The sequence below is a fragment of the Eublepharis macularius genome, chromosome 10 (genome assembly GCF_028583425.1).
Source record: "Eublepharis macularius isolate TG4126 chromosome 10, MPM_Emac_v1.0, whole genome shotgun sequence".
NCBI lineage: Eukaryota > Metazoa > Chordata > Lepidosauria > Squamata > Eublepharidae > Eublepharis > Eublepharis macularius.
The window spans coordinates 90,665,051-90,682,366 of NC_072799.1; the positions used below are offsets into that span (position 1 = coordinate 90,665,051).

Sequence of the window (17,316 nt, forward strand, 5' to 3'; positions counted from 1 at the left end):
TAGCACCTTTAAGACTAACCAATTTTATTTTATTGTAGCATAAGCTTTCGAGAATCAAGTTCTCTTCATCAGATGCCTGATCCGAACTGGTCAAATACAGAAGAGGAGGGGATGGGAAAGAAGGGGACATATATCACAACAGGACATGGTGCAATTAGTGTGAAGGCAATCAAAACATTCCTTTGCTTGTAAATGTAAACATCTCCTTTTGGTGTGGAGTCAGTTTGCCGTGTTAGTTAACCGCAGTGAAGGTATCCAATTCCTATGCAGTATAAGCCCTCGATAACCACAGCTCTCCCTGCCAGCTGCATCTGACAAAGAGAACTGTGGTCCCCGAAAGCCCACACGTACTCAGGCTGAGATAATTGACAAACAAAGCCCACACCAGGCGTCTCTGGGCTCCCCCAGACCACGCCTCTGTAAAGGAAATCTGTTACCTGTGATAATGTGATAACCATTCATAGTCTCTATTTAGTCCCAGCTTGACAGAGTCAAATTTGCATATGAATTCCAATTCAGCAGCCTCCCGTTGGATTTTGTTTTTGAAGGGTTTCTGTTGAACCACAGCGACTTTTAAGTCTTTGGTGGAATGTCCCGGTAGATTGAAGTGTTCTCCCACTGGTTTTTGGACGTTTCCATTTCTAATGTGAGATTTGTGTCCATTTATTCCTTTGCGTAGAGGTTGGCTGGTTTGTCCAATGTACAGAGCAGAAGGACATTGTTGGCACATGAGGGCATATATCAGATTGGAGGATGAGCAGCTGTAAGAGCCAGAGACAGTGTAGTTGATGCCATTGGGTCCTGTAATTGTATTCCCTGGGTAGATATAGGGGCAGAGCTGGCATCTGGGTCTGTTGCAGGGCCTGGTACCTGTGCTGGTGCCTCTGCTGGCCGATTCATGATTGTAAGTGAGAAGTCGTTTAAGATTGGGGGGCTGTCTGTAGGCAAGGAAAGGTCTTCCACCCAGGACTTCTGAGAGAGAGGTATCATTTTCCAGGATGGGTTGTAGCTCCCTGATGATACGTTGGATGGGTTTGAGCTGGGAGCTATAGGTGACAACCAGTGGTGTTCTGTTGTTAGTTCCTTTAGGTTTGTCCTGGAGCAGACTGTTTCTGGGTACTAGTCTGGCCCTTTTGATTTGTTTCTTCACTTCATTTGGTGGGTACTGTAGTCTCAAAAATGCTTGTTGTAAATCTCTTAAGTGTGTCTCGGTCGAGAGCATCGGAGCAGATACGGTTGTAATGTAAGGCTTGGCTGTAGACAATAGACCGAGTGGTATGTTTAGGGTGGAAGCTGGAGGCATGTAGATATGAGTATCGGTCTGTTGGTTTCCGGTATAAGGTGGTATTTATTCGTCCATTATGTAGTTGTACAGTGGTATCCAGGAAGTGTACCTGTTGTGTAGAGTGGTCCAGGCTTAGGTTGATAGTAGGGTGAAAGTTATTGAAGTCCTGATGAAATCTCTCAAGGGCTTCCTTCCCATGGGTCCAAATGATGAAGATGTCATCCAGGAATCTTAAGTATAGTAGTGGTTCCAGTGGATGGGAGCTGAGGAAACGTTGCTCCAAGTCCGCCATGAATATGTTAGCATATTGTGGTGCCATGCGTGTGCCCATGGCTGTGCCATTAACCTGTAGATATAAGTTGTCACCAAATTCGAAGTAATTGTGAGTGAGTACGAAGTGACAAAGTTCAGTGGCGAGGTGTGCTGTGGTTTTGTCCGTGATAATATTCCGTATGGCTTGCAGTCCATCTGCATGTGGGATATTGGTGTACAGGACCTCCACATCCATGGTTGCTAGGATGGTGTCATCTGGTAGGTTGTCAATGGACTGTATTTTCCTGAGGAAGTCAGTGGTGTCCCGTAAGTAGCTGCGTGTGCTGGTGGCTGGCTTATACTGCATAGGAATTGGATACCTTCACTGCGGTTAACTAACACGGCAAACTGACTCCACACCAAAAGGAGATGTTTACATTTACAAGCAAAGGAATGTTTTGATTGCCTTCACACTAATTGCACCATGTCCTGTTGTGATATATGTCCCCTTCTTTCCCATCCCCTCCTCTTCTGTATTTGACCAGTTCGGATCAGGCATCTGATGAAGAGAACTTGATTCTCGAAAGCTTATGCTACAATAAAATAAAATTGGTTAGTCTTAAAGGTGCTACTGGACTCTTTTTGATTTTGCTACTACAGACTAACACGGCTAACTCCTCTGGATCTATGACCATGGAAAGCACTGCATTCAGCCGAATGGAGAGGAAATCCATCAACCTCATGAAGAAACTGGCACAAATACAAACAGACATCATCTTTCTTTCTAAATGCAAAAGACTGGACATTCTACCCAAGGGACTTCGTGTGAGGAATCCATTGAAATCCACTTACTACACAGACTACAGTGAGAAACTATGCAACACCTTATCCAGGAAACTCTTAATTCACCTCATTGGACTGATGTACAGCAAGCAACAATGGATCAAGCAAGAGATCTCTGAACTAGACTCTTCCATGAAGTACACCCCTTCTGCACAGACCGGGAACTGGCAGATGTTTACCACAACCAGAGAAACTATTTATTGCAATCTATTCACTGAATTACAGAACAAGAAGGAGAAGAAATTCTCAAAACTCCTGCCTGCAACAGAGAGCAAAAACACTTTGGATCCACCAAGCAACATCATCAATCTTTCCAGTTACAAGCTGAGCCCAGCAGAGGAATCAGTCCTCTCACGTGGACTATCTTTTTGCCCAGCCAGACCCACACAAACCATACAACTTTGTGGAGACCTGGAGGCCTATTTTAGACGCCTAAGACTGAAAGAATTCTTCAACTACTCTGCTGAACAAAACGATGAACAAAGCGCTGAACAGACACCATCACAGCAGCCTCAGCAGCCCCCACCCCCCCAACCCAGCAATACACAACCATCGTTACAAAACTCCAGGAAAAAGAATTCCACATGGACACCCCCTGAGGGCCGTAACTCCTCATTGGACTTTTACATTGAATGCTTCCGTAGACGTGCTCAGGCTGAGATAATTGACAAACAACAACACCTAAAGCAGAATCTCAGCCGTGGAGAAAGAGAGGCCATAAACAGCCTCCAAAATAATTCTGGCATCGTAATCAAGGAAGCTGACAAAGGCGGAGCAGTTGTCATCATGGACAAACAAAATTATATACAAGAAGCAGAAAGACAACTCTCCAACACAACATTCTATAAAATACTACATTCTGACCCCACAGAGCAATACAAAAGGGAACTCAATAAAATATTAAAAACACTCCCCATGGACATACAAGAATGCATCCATATGGACACACCCCAGGAACCACGACCAGGAAGATTCTACCTACTACCCAAAATCCACAAACCAGGTAACCCAGGATGCCCAATTGTTTCAGGAAAATGCACCATCACAGTAGGAGTCTCGGGATACATGGACTCTATCCTCAGGCCCTATGCCACCAGAACACGCAGCTACTTACGGGACACCACTGACTTCCTCAGGAAAATACAGTCCATTGACAACCTACCAGATGACACCATCCTAGCAACCATGGATGTGGAGGCCCTGTACACCAATATCCCACATGCAGATGGATTGCAAGCCATACGGAATATTATCACGGACAAAACCACAGCACACCTCGCCACTGAACTTTGTCACTTCGTACTCACTCACAATTACTTCGAATTTGGTGACAACTTATATCTACAGGTTAATGGCACAGCCATGGGCACACGCATGGTACCACAATATGCTAACATATTCATGGCGGACTTGGAGCAACGCTTCCTCAGCTCCCATCCACTGGAACCACTACTATACTTAAGATTCCTGGATGACATCTTCATCATTTGGACCCATGGGAAGGAAGCCCTTGAGAGATTTCATCAGGACTTCAATAACTTTCACCCTACTATCAACCTAAGCCTGGACCACTCTACACAACAGGTACACTTCCTGGACACCACTGTACAACTACATAATGGACGAATAAATACCACCTTATACCGGAAACCAACAGACCGATACTCATATCTACATGCCTCCAGCTTCCACCCTAAACATACCACTCGGTCTATTGTCTACAGCCAAGCCTTACATTACAACCGTATCTGCTCCGATGCTCTCGACCGAGACACACTTAAGAGATTTACAACAAGCATTTTTGAGACTACAGTACCCACCAAATGAAGTGAAGAAACAAATCAAAAGGGCCAGACTAGTACCCAGAAACAGTCTGCTCCAGGACAAACCTAAAGGAACTAACAACAGAACACCACTGGTTGTCACCTATAGCTCCCAGCTCAAACCCATCCAACATATCATCAGGGAGCTACAACCCATCCTGGAAAATGATACCTCTCTCTCAGAAGTCCTGGGTGGAAGACCTTTCCTTGCCTACAGACAGCCCCCCAATCTTAAACGACTTCTCACTTACAATCATGAATCGGCCAGCAGAGGCACCAGCACAGGTACCAGGCCCTGCAACAGACCCAGATGCCAGCTCTGCCCCTATATCTACCCAGGGAATACAATTACAGGACCCAATGGCATCAACTACACTGTCTCTGGCTCTTACAGCTGCTCATCCTCCAATCTGATATATGCCCTCATGTGCCAACAATGTCCTTCTGCTCTGTACATTGGACAAACCAGCCAACCTCTACGCAAAAGAATAAATGGACACAAATCTGACATTAGAAATGGAAACGTCCAAAAAACCAGTGGGAGAACACTTCAATCTACCAGGACATTCCATCAAAGACTTAAAGGTCGCTGTGGTTCAACAGAAACCTTTCAAAAACAAAATCCAACGGGAGGCTGCTGAATTGGAATTCATATACAAATTTGACTCTGTCAAGCTGGGACTGAATAGAGACTATGAATGGTTATCACATTATCACAGGTAACAGATTTCCTTTACAGAGGCGTGGTCTGGGGGAGCCAGAGACGCCTGGTGTGGGCTTTGTTTGTCAATTATCTCAGCCTGAGTACGTGTGGGCTTTCGGGGACCACAGTTCTCTTTGTCAGATGCAGCTGGCAGGGAGAGCTGTGGTTATCGAGGGCTTATACTGCATAGGAATTGGATACCTTCACTGTGGTTAACTAACATGGCAAACTGACTCCACACCAAAAGGAGATGTTTACATTTACAAGCAAAGGAATGTTTTGATTGCCTTCACACTAATTGCACCATGTCCTGTTGTGATATATGTCCCCTTCTTTCCCATCCCCTCCTCTTCTGTATTTGACCAGTTCGGATCAGGCATCTGATGAAGAGAACTTGATTCTCGAAAGCTTATGCTACAATAAAATAAAATTGGTTAGTCTTAAAGGTGCTACTGGACTCTTTTTGATTTTGCTATTACAGACTAACACGGCTAACTCCTCTGGATCCCTGACAAGAAAAGCACTTGAGGATTGATCCTATCAACTCCCCTCGGACATTCCAATCTCCTTTCTTCCCACCGACTGCAACCTTAGCTAAAAGCCTATCCCTCAATGTAAGGCCATCAATCAGCTCTTATAAGTTTAAGTTCTTCCTGGGAACATTTAATCACAACTCTAAATTCGTCACCCAACTTCAGAGAACACTTAATTACATTTACAGTTTCTTTGTGAAGCACCAGCAGCAGCCAAGCTAACTCTTTTGTCCGCCCAGACAGGCTTAACAAGATTACTGAAGCCTTTTGCTCATCCCAGGAGATAATCACTTAGGTCTTTGTTTCACGGGCTGAAGTCACTCTCCAGCTTCAAGGCACAGTTTACCTTATAAGTATTCTGCCTTTGCCCTGGACAATTTGTATGTGCTTACTCAGATCCAAGCGTTGTGCCCTCAGAATCCCTTGCTGAGCCTCTGGTTGAGAATGCTGGCCATTTGAAGCCTTCTTCCTCTGCATACTCCTTTGATAGGAAATTATCACCTGAAAAACCCTGAAATCTATTCCCACTTCCACCACTGATTTCCCAGGAATCTTGTGTGCTTGTGAGTTGTCTCTTGCTGTTTATCTAAGTTTCCGCTTTAAATAAAAATACTCGTTTTGGAAAACGCCCATTTCTTGGTAGTTTCCTCAAGGAGGGGACCTGGTAAAAATTGGTAGAGGATCTCGCTTGTTACTGCCTCTTGCATAGCTTTCTCTTTGTTTGCTAATTTCCCAGACTCGCATTCCGGTAACTCCAGTGGGGCCTGGAGACCCCCCCAGAATCACTACTGATCTCCAGACTACAGAGATCAGTTCCCCTAGAGAAAATGGCTATTTTACAAGGTGGACTTTACGGCATTATACCCTACTGAGGTCCCTCCACAACCCCCCCCCTCTCCACGGTCCACACCCAAATCTCTCAGAATTTTCGAACCTGGAGTTGGCAACTATACCCAGACAGGGGGAGACAGCTTACTCAGGGATGTTTGAATAACTCCCCCAACCAAGCTCTAGCTCTCAGTCCAGTGTCCCCAGGACTCTAAAGAGACCAGCAGGAAGAATTGTGGCTGGGACAGAATGATCCACTCAGGTAATGTTAGATTCTGGACTTAATGATTTTATTTATTTATAAAAGGCAGAAGTTAATTTCTTATTTGGGCAGTTTATGCTGCTTCTCCCTCTCTCAGCCTACCACTCTTACCACATTCATGTTCAGGAGACCAGAAGGGTAGATTAAAGATGAGAGAAGTGAATGAGAGCCAAGCTACAAGTGATGCCTGACACAGGTTGGACACTTGTCAGCTTCCCTCAAGTTTTGATGGGAAATGTAGCCATCCTGGTCTTGCAGCTTGGCTCTCTGACTGCTGCCCAATGGACTTTTCAACTGTCACTTGTCCAACATTCCGCCAAGCTGCCTACATTTCCCATCAAAACTTGAGGGAAGCTGACAAATGTCCAACCTGTGTCGGGCGTCACTTGTAGCTTGGCTCTTAGTGGATGGGGAAGTTTCCTGCTCCGGTGTTGTAGGTTTCTTGCCTGGAGGCCTTCAAAAAGAACTAGAGCAAATCCTGTTAGTGCTATGTGATTTTTCTGGAACTGGAGATGCCCTTCACTCCTGCTTAACTGGTGGTCAATGTTGTTTGCTCTGACACCACTAACTTAGTGAAGCAAGCTGGCACACATCACCTTCTGTTTCTTCGTTATTTCTTTGCAAGGAAACATCAAGGGAAACAGCCAAGCCTCATTTCCCAAATTAACCCAGATTCACTCAGATTTATTCAGGGGTCTCTCAATCTGGGTACCTGGATTGGATTTGGAATGCTCTAAAGTGATCCGGGAAAGCTGAATTTTGCTGAATCTGCAAAAATCGGGCTTCCCCCCCAAATCCCGGATCTGAATTGCACACCCCTAGTTCCTTCACAAATCACTTTGAGATACAGCCCATGAATGATGTACATGCATGTGTGAATAAGCCTTATGTAACGGACAATGATTAGGCACCCTGGAGATAGCAAATGTTTCCTCTCTTTTGCTATATATTTTTATGCAATGTTAACCACGTGACAGAAAAACATACTTTTAGTGTCACTTCTAAAAATACAAGATATTCCCACCTTGAATTTCTGGATAAATTGATGGTTGTCCAGCCCTCACAAGGCAGAGAAGGCAAGAATGCCTCTTCAAAAAATTTTACTACATCCAAAATATCTGTAAGTGTACCACAATTTATAGGCTGATTTTCAGCAGTCAGTTTGATTGAATGAGTCTGCAGCCATGAAGTCTGAAGGCAATTAGGAAGACACATTGTCCTCATGCTCTGTTTAACAAACGATAACTGCATTCTGGAATTTATCAACCATTTTCTCACAGGCACATAGTTTTCTCTTTCTGAAAGACTCATTTCCCCCCAGGAGCAGTCCTTTATCTATACCAGCAGGGCTTTTTTTCAGCTGGAACGCAGTGGAACGGAGTTCCGGAACCTCTTGAAAATGGTCACATGGCTGGTGGCCCCGTCCCCTGATCTCCAGACAGAGGGGAATTTAGATTGTCCTCCACGCCACAGCGCGGAGGGCAATCCAAACTCCCCTCTGTCTGGAGATTAGGGGGCGGGGCCACCAGCCATGTGACCACTTTCTCCGAGGGCAACCCACCGAGTTCCACCACCTCTTTTCCCAGAAAAAAAGCCCTGTATACCAGTGACTTCCACTATTCCCTGAGAGAGACAATTTTTGCATGAATCTCTCAGGCTGGAATTAAGCAGTGTATACAAAATTAATGACAGGGCAACTGCCTCTTCATTACTGTTGCCTTAAGCTTCATTTCAATGACTAATGACGCCTTGCTTTGGTGGATTTTACATTTTTCTAAAATGATAGTATGCAATATGTTGTTGCTTTCACACAGATTTTTTTCTTTTCAGGTTCAGATCCTGAATGCATTTCCACAGTAGCAAGTTATTTCACTTCTTAAGTATGTCTAGGATTTCATACCAGAAATTTTTACTCAGAAGTAAGTTGCGTGTGTGGAGTCTGCTGTAAGATATTTTTGTAAAGGAATAAAACCCTAGATAATCTCACATTCGGATGTGGTCTGCAGCAAGTGTGTAAAGTATGGATGCCATGCTCTTTACACACTTGCGTACACAAGGAAGGAGCTGGGTACACAAATGTACAGTTTCCTTGGAGATATATTTATTCACTTAATTTATAATCTTCCTTCCTCCCCAATGGGGAGCCAAAGCAGTTTATATCATTCTCCTCTCCTCTGTTTTATCCTCACAATGATCCTGTGAGGTAGGTTAAGCTGAGAATGTGTGCCTGGCCCAAAGTCACCTAGCGAGCTTCCGTGGCAGGGGACTTGAACCTGGGTCTCCCACATCCTGGTCCAAAACTCTAACCACTACACCAAACTGGTTCTCAGCTCCTAAGTTTAGGCAGGGAGGTGTCCTCTGAAGTTCCATGCTTCCAAGATGTACATGGTATAAGTTCAGATTTGGACTACAGCACACAGGGAGAAGGGGTGTGCACCCAAAAAATATTTGGGTTTCTCACTTTGGGTTTTCCTGAAGCGGGAAAACAATTCGGAATAACTTGAATCATGAAGTGGGAGTGGGGGGGAACCCTCCTCCCCCTCCCATCAGGGGAAAAAAAGCGGTGGGGCGGGAAAGCAAGCAGCACTTTTATTGCAATTCAAACAGCTAGAAAAGTGCTGTGGGCCTGGCTGCTGCCGCTTTGCCCAAAGTTTCCCAAAGCAATACAAATCACTTTGGAAAGCTTTGCTTTGGGATTCCCGAACTGGCTCAGCAATGCTGGGGCTGATTCTGTAATCCTGAATCTTTCCAAATTGGGCCTGATTCAGGTTAAAAACTTGAATCGGAAGCCCGAAGGGACTTACATCTCCTCCTGCCATTTTTCCCGCTTGAACAGGTCCCAGGTGGCACTATTTACCCTGTTGTGGAAATGCAATGGTCACCTCATTGGTTCATTTGGAGCCTCACCCATAAAGCCATTTCAGGTTTGATAAAACATAGATCTAACACTTTGTGGTACCACTGTGACATGACAATCTAGATCTAAAACGTGGTTTCTAACATCATTATGATTTTTATATGGAGACATTCCAAATCCACCTTCTAATACAGGTTGTGTCTGTGCACGGGGGCTACAGCATAAAAACTGTGGACCCCACACATTACAACACTGCTGCTGTGGTGTGAGAACCTTGATTTGAGATGTGGATATTCATAAATCCATTTATAACATACATTTTCAGAGTTGGACATCTCAGCTCCATGGTATAAACAAAGCCCCCATCTGTGTCCACAGATTGCACCAGACAAAATGTCACATCCAACAACTTGTGGCAGTACAAAATCTACAGCCAAGGTGACCATGTTTCCTCTTGACCTTCAGATGCAGAGCAGAGAAACACACCTCCTAATCCATTCGCATCTGAGTTCACTGGCTCTGCCGTAAAAATCATACATCCAACAGATTAAGGCATCATTATGTTTTAAAAAATGAAAATGAAGGACAGGTCTCCTGTCCTTCATTTTTTTCACACGGGGAAACCCTAAATCCACCATCAAATTTGAGTTCAGATTTGTGTCTATGAATGGCAGCGTACCAGGAAGGCTGGGTCTCCCATCCAAACAGCAGAGGGGAGCCCCTGAAGCTTTGGTGGCACTGCCAGAGCTCAGCTTTCTCACAGTGATTCTGGCTACAGACCCCACTTGTCTTAGCCCACCATCTTTTGTTTGCCGGTACACCAATATCTTAATAGGTAGACATTTTGACATTCAGACCAATAAAGACTGCCTACTCCGAATTAGCATTTCCTTTCATTTTTAATGCGGAAAACTCTCAGAGCAGCAAATGGAGCTTTCTTGGAGATCTTGTCTTTGTAACGGGGAGGGAGAGAGAACATAATTTGGGGATATTCATGAGCCCCCAACACATCAGATGGTCACATCAAGACCATGTGCAGCCAGCTCTGGGAGACAGGTTATGAATCCTTTCATTGCAACTTGATGGATTAATTGCTATCTTTAAGAGACCCTTCATCCTCTAACTGCACCCCTATAACCTTGGTCCCTTCTCTTTAAAGTAAAACAAAGTTTGTCCAATTTAACGCCCCCTTGCAATCCTTATTGTCTGCCACCACTTCAAGCAGTGGTGGAGAAATTTTTAAAAAAGTTTTAAAAGTCAGCCTCTCACACAGCGTGAGGTCGCTCCAGGGATGTCCATGTCACTCTAGGAATTGCTACTGATTCTTAGAGCAATATGATGCTACTTCTGGTTTTACCCGAGAGTGATGTCATAGCGCATGCAATGACTGCACCCCTCCCATGCTCCTCCCACTCAAACTTCTGGGGATTACAACTGCCTGGCAACCCAACTAGAAACACATACATCTGAAGGAAAATGACCTGGAAATGTTTCTGTAATCTAGGTCAGTGTGCAGGAAGCAGGGTTGTCAGGCCCACGCCCATGATTCCTGGGAGCTGTTGAGTGACAGATCCTGGGAACGGGGAGCTTTGCCGCTGCCGTCACTGCGCCTCTGTGACACTCCAGAAATTTCCCCAATCACTATAGTAAAAGAGAGATTGGGCCAATTCCTAGAGTGTCATTGGCGGGGGGTGGGGGTGTTATGCAGTCATCTCCACCAATTTTTCTCCTGCTGCCACAGAGGGACTTCTCCCATTTTTTGCTGCCCAGGGCAGACTGGCCATTTTAGTTACAGGGAAATTTCCCAGTGGGCCTCAGCCTTAGAGGACCACTGATGGTAAGGAACATGAAGAGCCAACATCAGCAAATTGTGAGCACTTTAGGAGCCAGTGGGATCCTTTAGTTCACCAACTGCCTTCTCCTCAGGGCTTTTTTTTCTGGGAAAAGAGGTGGTGGAACTCAGTGGGTTGCCCTCAGAAAAAATGGTCACATGGCCGGTGGCCCCGCCCCCTGATCTCCAGACAGAGGGGAGTTGAGATTGCCCTCCGCACAGCTGAGTGGCGTGGAGGGCAATCTCAACTCCCCTCTGCCTGGAGATCAGGGGGCGGGGCCACCAGCCATGTGACCATTTTCAAGAGGTTCTGGAACTCCGTTCCCCCATGTTCCTGCTGAAAAAAAGCCCTGCTTCTCCTGTACTTCCACTAGTTTGGAACTAATGCCTCTTGTTGGCACCTCTGGACTGGCCTTGCAGGCCTTGAGTGTGGCACAACAAGGACCACTCAGCTTGGCTTGTTGTTCCAGGACCAGCTGAACTTCCCAGTCTGGGCCCCAGGCAGTTTCTGCTGTGCTTTCCCATCTTTCTTCTAAGAAGTGAATGTATTTCTCCTTCATAATGTGGTTCTATTTCCACCCTAACGAGTGAAGCTTGATGTAAAATAGCATGTACCAACAAGATGGTAGGGCCAAAGGGACTCTTCGCAGACAATAGTACAAAGGCTAAGAAGCACAGAGAGGGTTACCAATCTCAAGCTGGAGGCTGGAGTTCTGCTAGAATTACAACTGATCTCCAGACATCCCCTAGAGGCTTTGCATGGTGGGCTCTGGAGAATCACACCCTTGCAAAGCTCTGCCCCCTTCCCAAACACCCACTCCCATATCTCAAGTAATTCTTAGTGATCCCCTATACCACAAAAGGAGCATTCTGCCCAAATGTCACATTTCTAGGTCCTGGGGTTTGGGCTGGGTGTTGATGAGTCAGTCAGGACACTTGTCTTTATATATGTAGATCATGTCCAACAGAGGCCTTGCAATCTGACTGTTGCTACATTGAAAGTGGGCAGAGCCAGCCAGGATTAAGGACTAAGCTACTTAGTGTGGGACATAGCCATAGGTATTTTAAGGCAGTGTATACATTCTTTTTTATATAAAATTTATTTTTATAAATATAAGCAGAACAGAAAAAATAAAATAAAAATGATAGCACAATTATAATTACATCAAAAGGAAAAGAAAAAAAGAAAGAGTAAACATATAATATAATAAACAATATAAATAACTCAGTTTTTTTTTATATCCAGCACATATCAATCCTTGAATGTGTTTGGTGTCTGTCAGAAAAGAAAGTATAGTTTCCAATATTCAGATTTTTAATCCTCCAAGCATCTATCAATTATAACATTTCCATATAATTAAACACATTTTGGGGATGTTTGCCTTCTTTGGTTCTTTTCACCTATCTTCCCCCCGCCCCCCGATCCATTACCCCACTCATGCTTCCAAAGATCATTATCTTCTTGAAAATCGATAATGGATTGGAAAACATTTTCATAAAAATTTTCCCTTGCATTGTTTGGCGCATATATTGTAAATCTTGCCTTCCAGGAGCCTGATTTTCAAAATCATATATCTTCCGTCAGAGTCTCTTAATTTTTCCATAACATGTATTTGTAAATTGCAAACCGCAATTCCTTTTTTAAATTATAAATTCTTAATCAGCGCACAAAGACATACGAGCAGGGCTTTTTTTCTGGGAAAAGAGGTGGCGGAACTCAGTGGGTTGCCCTTGGAGAAAATGGTCACATGGCTGGTGGCCCCGCCCCCTGACTCCCCTCTGTCTGGAGATCAGGGGGCGGGGCCACCAGCCATGTGACCATTTTCAAGAGGTTCCGGAACTCCGTTCCACCGCATTCCCGCTAAAAAAAAGCCCTGCATACGAGCAAAAACCAGGAACAAAGCCCCAAAGAATGATGGAAATTGTAATATGATACAACAGGAAGGGTGGACAGTCCTGTGTTTCATCTGCCATTGTAACTGAGTCCTGTGAGTTTGTCATTGCTTGCCCCCCCCTTGCCAAATCCGGGGGAGGGGCTCCAGCCCCTCAGCCCCCTCGTAGTTTTCACCTGTGCCTGCACCCGTCACGCTCTTCCCTGCCAACGATGCAACTCTGCAACCCTCCTAATAGGCCATGGAAGTCCAGTCTCTTTAATATGTATCTCTGTTCAAGCATGTCATCTTGGCACTTACGCAAAACAGCTGTGATTCCAGAAAATTAACACTGAAGACGAAGATGAAAATAGAAAGAAATCCTAGCATGCTAAAGTAAGCTAATACATGCTCCAAGCGGCTAAGAAATATGGTAAAAATTAGCGGAATAAAAACAAAATGTGAGTCTAAAAATACCTTTCGGACTAACATGATGCCATATGTTGTCTCAATTGTATTATTCTGTTTGGTTTTCTTGACAGGGTCTTTATGTTTTAGCAGCAATAAATACGACTGAAACAAGGTAGAGAGCATCCACCGTAGTGTTATTAATTTCTAGGCAACCAAGCAAAGACGCTTCTGTAAACTGGAGCACTGCGGCTCTTTCAGGTTAGAATAGATTCCACAAGGACTAAACAAAGGTACATGTGATCAGGCAAGCAAGTAAACATTTGCGGGAAGGAGTGAATTGTGGTGAATGCGTTTGCAAGGTTTCCATTTGACATAGCTGAAAAACAGGCAAAGGACAGCCAACTTCTGCATTCCCTTTTCTTTTTTTCCAAACCATGGCTTAAGAGCTGGAAGTGTGAATTTTGCCACTCAAAATGAACCCCCCCCCCCTCTGAAGTGGCTAAGCTACATCATAAAGCTGACACCAGCTTGTACTGGGGTCTTGTCTGTCAGGGAGCAAACACATTAATTGCATGAAAAAAAGATACGCTTACATTTTACTTCCACAATCTAAAAGAGCGATGTGATAGTTCTGTGAGGAATATATTTCTAGCAATTTAAATACAATGTATTGTCGAAGGCTTTCACGGCCGGAGAACGATGGTTGTTGTGGGTTTTCCGGGCTGTATTGCCGTGGTCTTGGCATTGTAGTTCCTGACGTTTTGCCAGCAGCTGTGGCTGGCATCTTCAGAGGTGTAGCACCAAAAGACAGAGATCTCTCAGTGTACATGTTTTTTTCATTGGGAGTGAATCTCTGGTTTGTTATTTTGTTAGATTGGGGTACAATTAGAAAAGTTTCTAGGGGAAACTAGACCTTTAACTCTCTGGGAAAGGTGGCAGTGTGGGCTGCTGTACTGAAGCGTAACAGCAAGCGAAATGCCAGCAACTGGCAGGAGGGCTGGGGGGGGGGGATATGGAGGATGATGTCGGCTATACTGCTGTGTCACTTCCCAGAAAAACCCGGAAGTGACCTAGGGTAGCTCTAGGAGTAGGGTTGCCAGGTTCCTCTATCCTCTCATTAGGAGGATGGGGACTTGGCACTTACCTTGTGCTGGCTACCTGTATGTCCTTGCGCGCACGCACTCTGGAGCTGGTATGATGATGTCACTTCTGGAAATGACGTCATCACACCAGACGTGCAGCAACATCACTTCCGTAAGTGACATTGTCGCGCCAGCCACAAGAGCACTCCTGCACTCAGCACAGGGCCAATTTGGCACATTTGGGGCCCAAATCAGCCCCAAACGAAGCATGGGAACACTCCTGCGGCTGGTGCAATGATCGCTCAGCAATTGGTGGACGAGGGGGCAAATCCCTGGGAATTTGCTCACCACCGGCAGGCACCAGGGAACCCTACCTAGGAGTTAGTAGAAACTCTATAGATTTACATAGAGTGAATTATTAGTGTAGCTGCTGTCACCAAATTTTATTTTATTTTTCTCCTGCTGTAGCTTGGAGTGGTGGCAGGCAACTATGGCTGCCAGATCCCCCATCATGGTGGCCATCCGCCCCCGCCCCCCCCGCTGACCGTCACCTGACCCACCGGGGGAAAGGTGAGCAGGCGCAGGAAGAGCACACTGCACAGGGGCTCCACAGGCCTGGTGACATCACTTCTGGTTCAAACTGGAAACTACAGCATGTCAGTGGGGCCAGTTCTCTAAGGATTGGCACCAAACATAGCAAAAATGTTATTTTGGGGGCCTGCTGAGTCTCTGTTGCTTTCAATTTAACCTGGAAGTAATGTTATCAGGCCTGTGGCGCCTGCATGCAGTGCGCTTTGGCCTGCCTCTGCTCCCAGGGAGAGGAGGGTCAGCACCCCACCCCATTTTTCAGGTTGGGGGGCCTAGCTGCTGGTTGGGGGCCTCTTGGCAGTCCTACCCAGAAGGGCTGCTGGGGCCACTTGAGGCCATCTTGATTTTTAGGGGGTAGTGATGGGGGTTACCTGTTTGTTTTTATTGTGCTCTATTAGCATACCTTTTAATAGTTTATTGTAGAAATTGAAAGCTGCCTTAGAAATTATTAACAGTTCAGAGTGAGGAGCACAAATGGATCAAGAAAATAATGGAAGAAATGGCTTGGGCAGGTGAGGGGTTCTTTACTGAGAAGGCTACAGTGATCATTTATCCAGCCCCTCAGTTCTCATGTGGAAACTTATTCCACTTAACAGCTGCAAAGTAAGATTAAATATACATACCGTAAGCCGTACAGAACGGTTCCATCTGGATGTAGCCGAATCATTCGGTTTTTCACTGTAACTCCATGAACAAAGGATTTCTTGTCATTCAGGAAGTAGGTATCTGGTACCCAGAGATAGTCAGCCACTCTATTATCCAAAGTTAGATTCAACGGGATTCCAGAGTATGATAATCTTTTATCCCTCCAGGATTGTTGGAAATACATGGTAAGTGTATAGTCCTGGAAATAAAGCAAAAAATGAAAAAACAATTCAATGTATTTCACACAACTTCTACCTTTTATTATTCAAATATTGCTGGTGTTGCCACCAGACTGTTAAGAAACACGGGCAGTGCCAGAGTTCCATGGGAGTTACTTGCAGGGATCTTCTTCTCATAAATAGGGAACAGATCTTGGGTCCACCTTGTCCGTAAGCTCGTCTTTAAACAGCCAGGTGTGAAGACATGGAGGGAATGCAAAGAACATTTTTGGCCAGCTGTTTACCATCTTTGCTGAGGACTGACCTTCCCCTTCTCAGAGTGTCTGGGTATGGCTGAAAGTATAATCCAAAAGGCCAAAAGCTTCATTTTTTCCTAAATGTGACGGTCATGCTATTGTTAATGGTTAGTTACAGGGACTGGATCATGCCTGTGTTAAAGTTCTGAACTGGCTACCCATCTGTTTCCTGGATGCTTCTGTTATGAATGAAGTCACCCTTCAGGGGACCCGAAAAGATCCTCTGATTTAGCTGCACAGGACTAGATAAAACCATCCTGTTCAATATCAAAATCATGGACCCCTAAATTAACAAGAATTACTGGACTTTCTCACATGGGAATGTCCCACCTGCTGAAATGCTCCAAAGAGCACATTGATGAAATGCCCTTGATTAAAGCCTTCAGAAGTTCCCTCACAACCACACCCTAGAGTAATTGTCTCAAGTTTGCTGGGCAGTAATAACCAGAGATTATAAACCCCTCCTTGCAGTGCAGCCTACCCCAGTAATTTGATCCTAAACCCAGGGAATGTCATCAAGCCACTGCTTAGCCTTTGTCAGACTAGCCTGAGTTGGTCCGCTGCTCTGGTATCTCAATCACTGGTTTTTGCCTATATACTGACTTTCACTTCCCCTTATATGAGCTTCCAGGGGTAGTCTTTGCCAATGGGCAACAGACTGCCTTGGGCCCTGTATTTGGGGGTTCCCAACTTCCCACAGCCTTGTCCCCCCCAAGGAGGGGGAAAAGAAGAAGAGCAGGGTCCCCCCGTTACTTGCACCTGCCCATTCTGGGGCTTGAGCAGCTGGCAGCTAGTGGCAATGGTGACCCCTCTTGCTTGGTCCCAGTGGTGGCAGGGATTTTAGGGCTTCATCTTGGACTTTTGTTCAGGGCCCCAGAACCACTAAGATCAGCCCATCTGCCTCTCAAGCCCTGCTCTCTGTTCTCCCACCTTCAGAGGTGAGGCAGGCGGTGACTAGAAACAAGCAGGGCTTTTTTTCAGCTGGAACGCGGTAGAAAGCAGTTCCAGAACCTCTTGAAAATGGTCA

General features: G+C 45.3%; 1 protein-coding gene across 2 annotated transcripts in view; it reads right to left on the reverse strand.

Moving 5' to 3' along the window:
- The window catches only part of GABRB1 (gamma-aminobutyric acid type A receptor subunit beta1), a 165,835-nt gene that overhangs the window by 36,058 nt on the left and 112,461 nt on the right, over positions 1 to 17,316 (reverse strand). For both annotated transcript variants that reach the window (XM_054990168.1, XM_054990167.1), the window contains exon 4: positions 15,793 to 16,013. In XM_054990168.1, the coding sequence (XP_054846143.1) occupies positions 15,793 to 16,013 (221 nt within the window). The remainder of the gene's footprint in view (positions 1 to 15,792; positions 16,014 to 17,316) is intronic.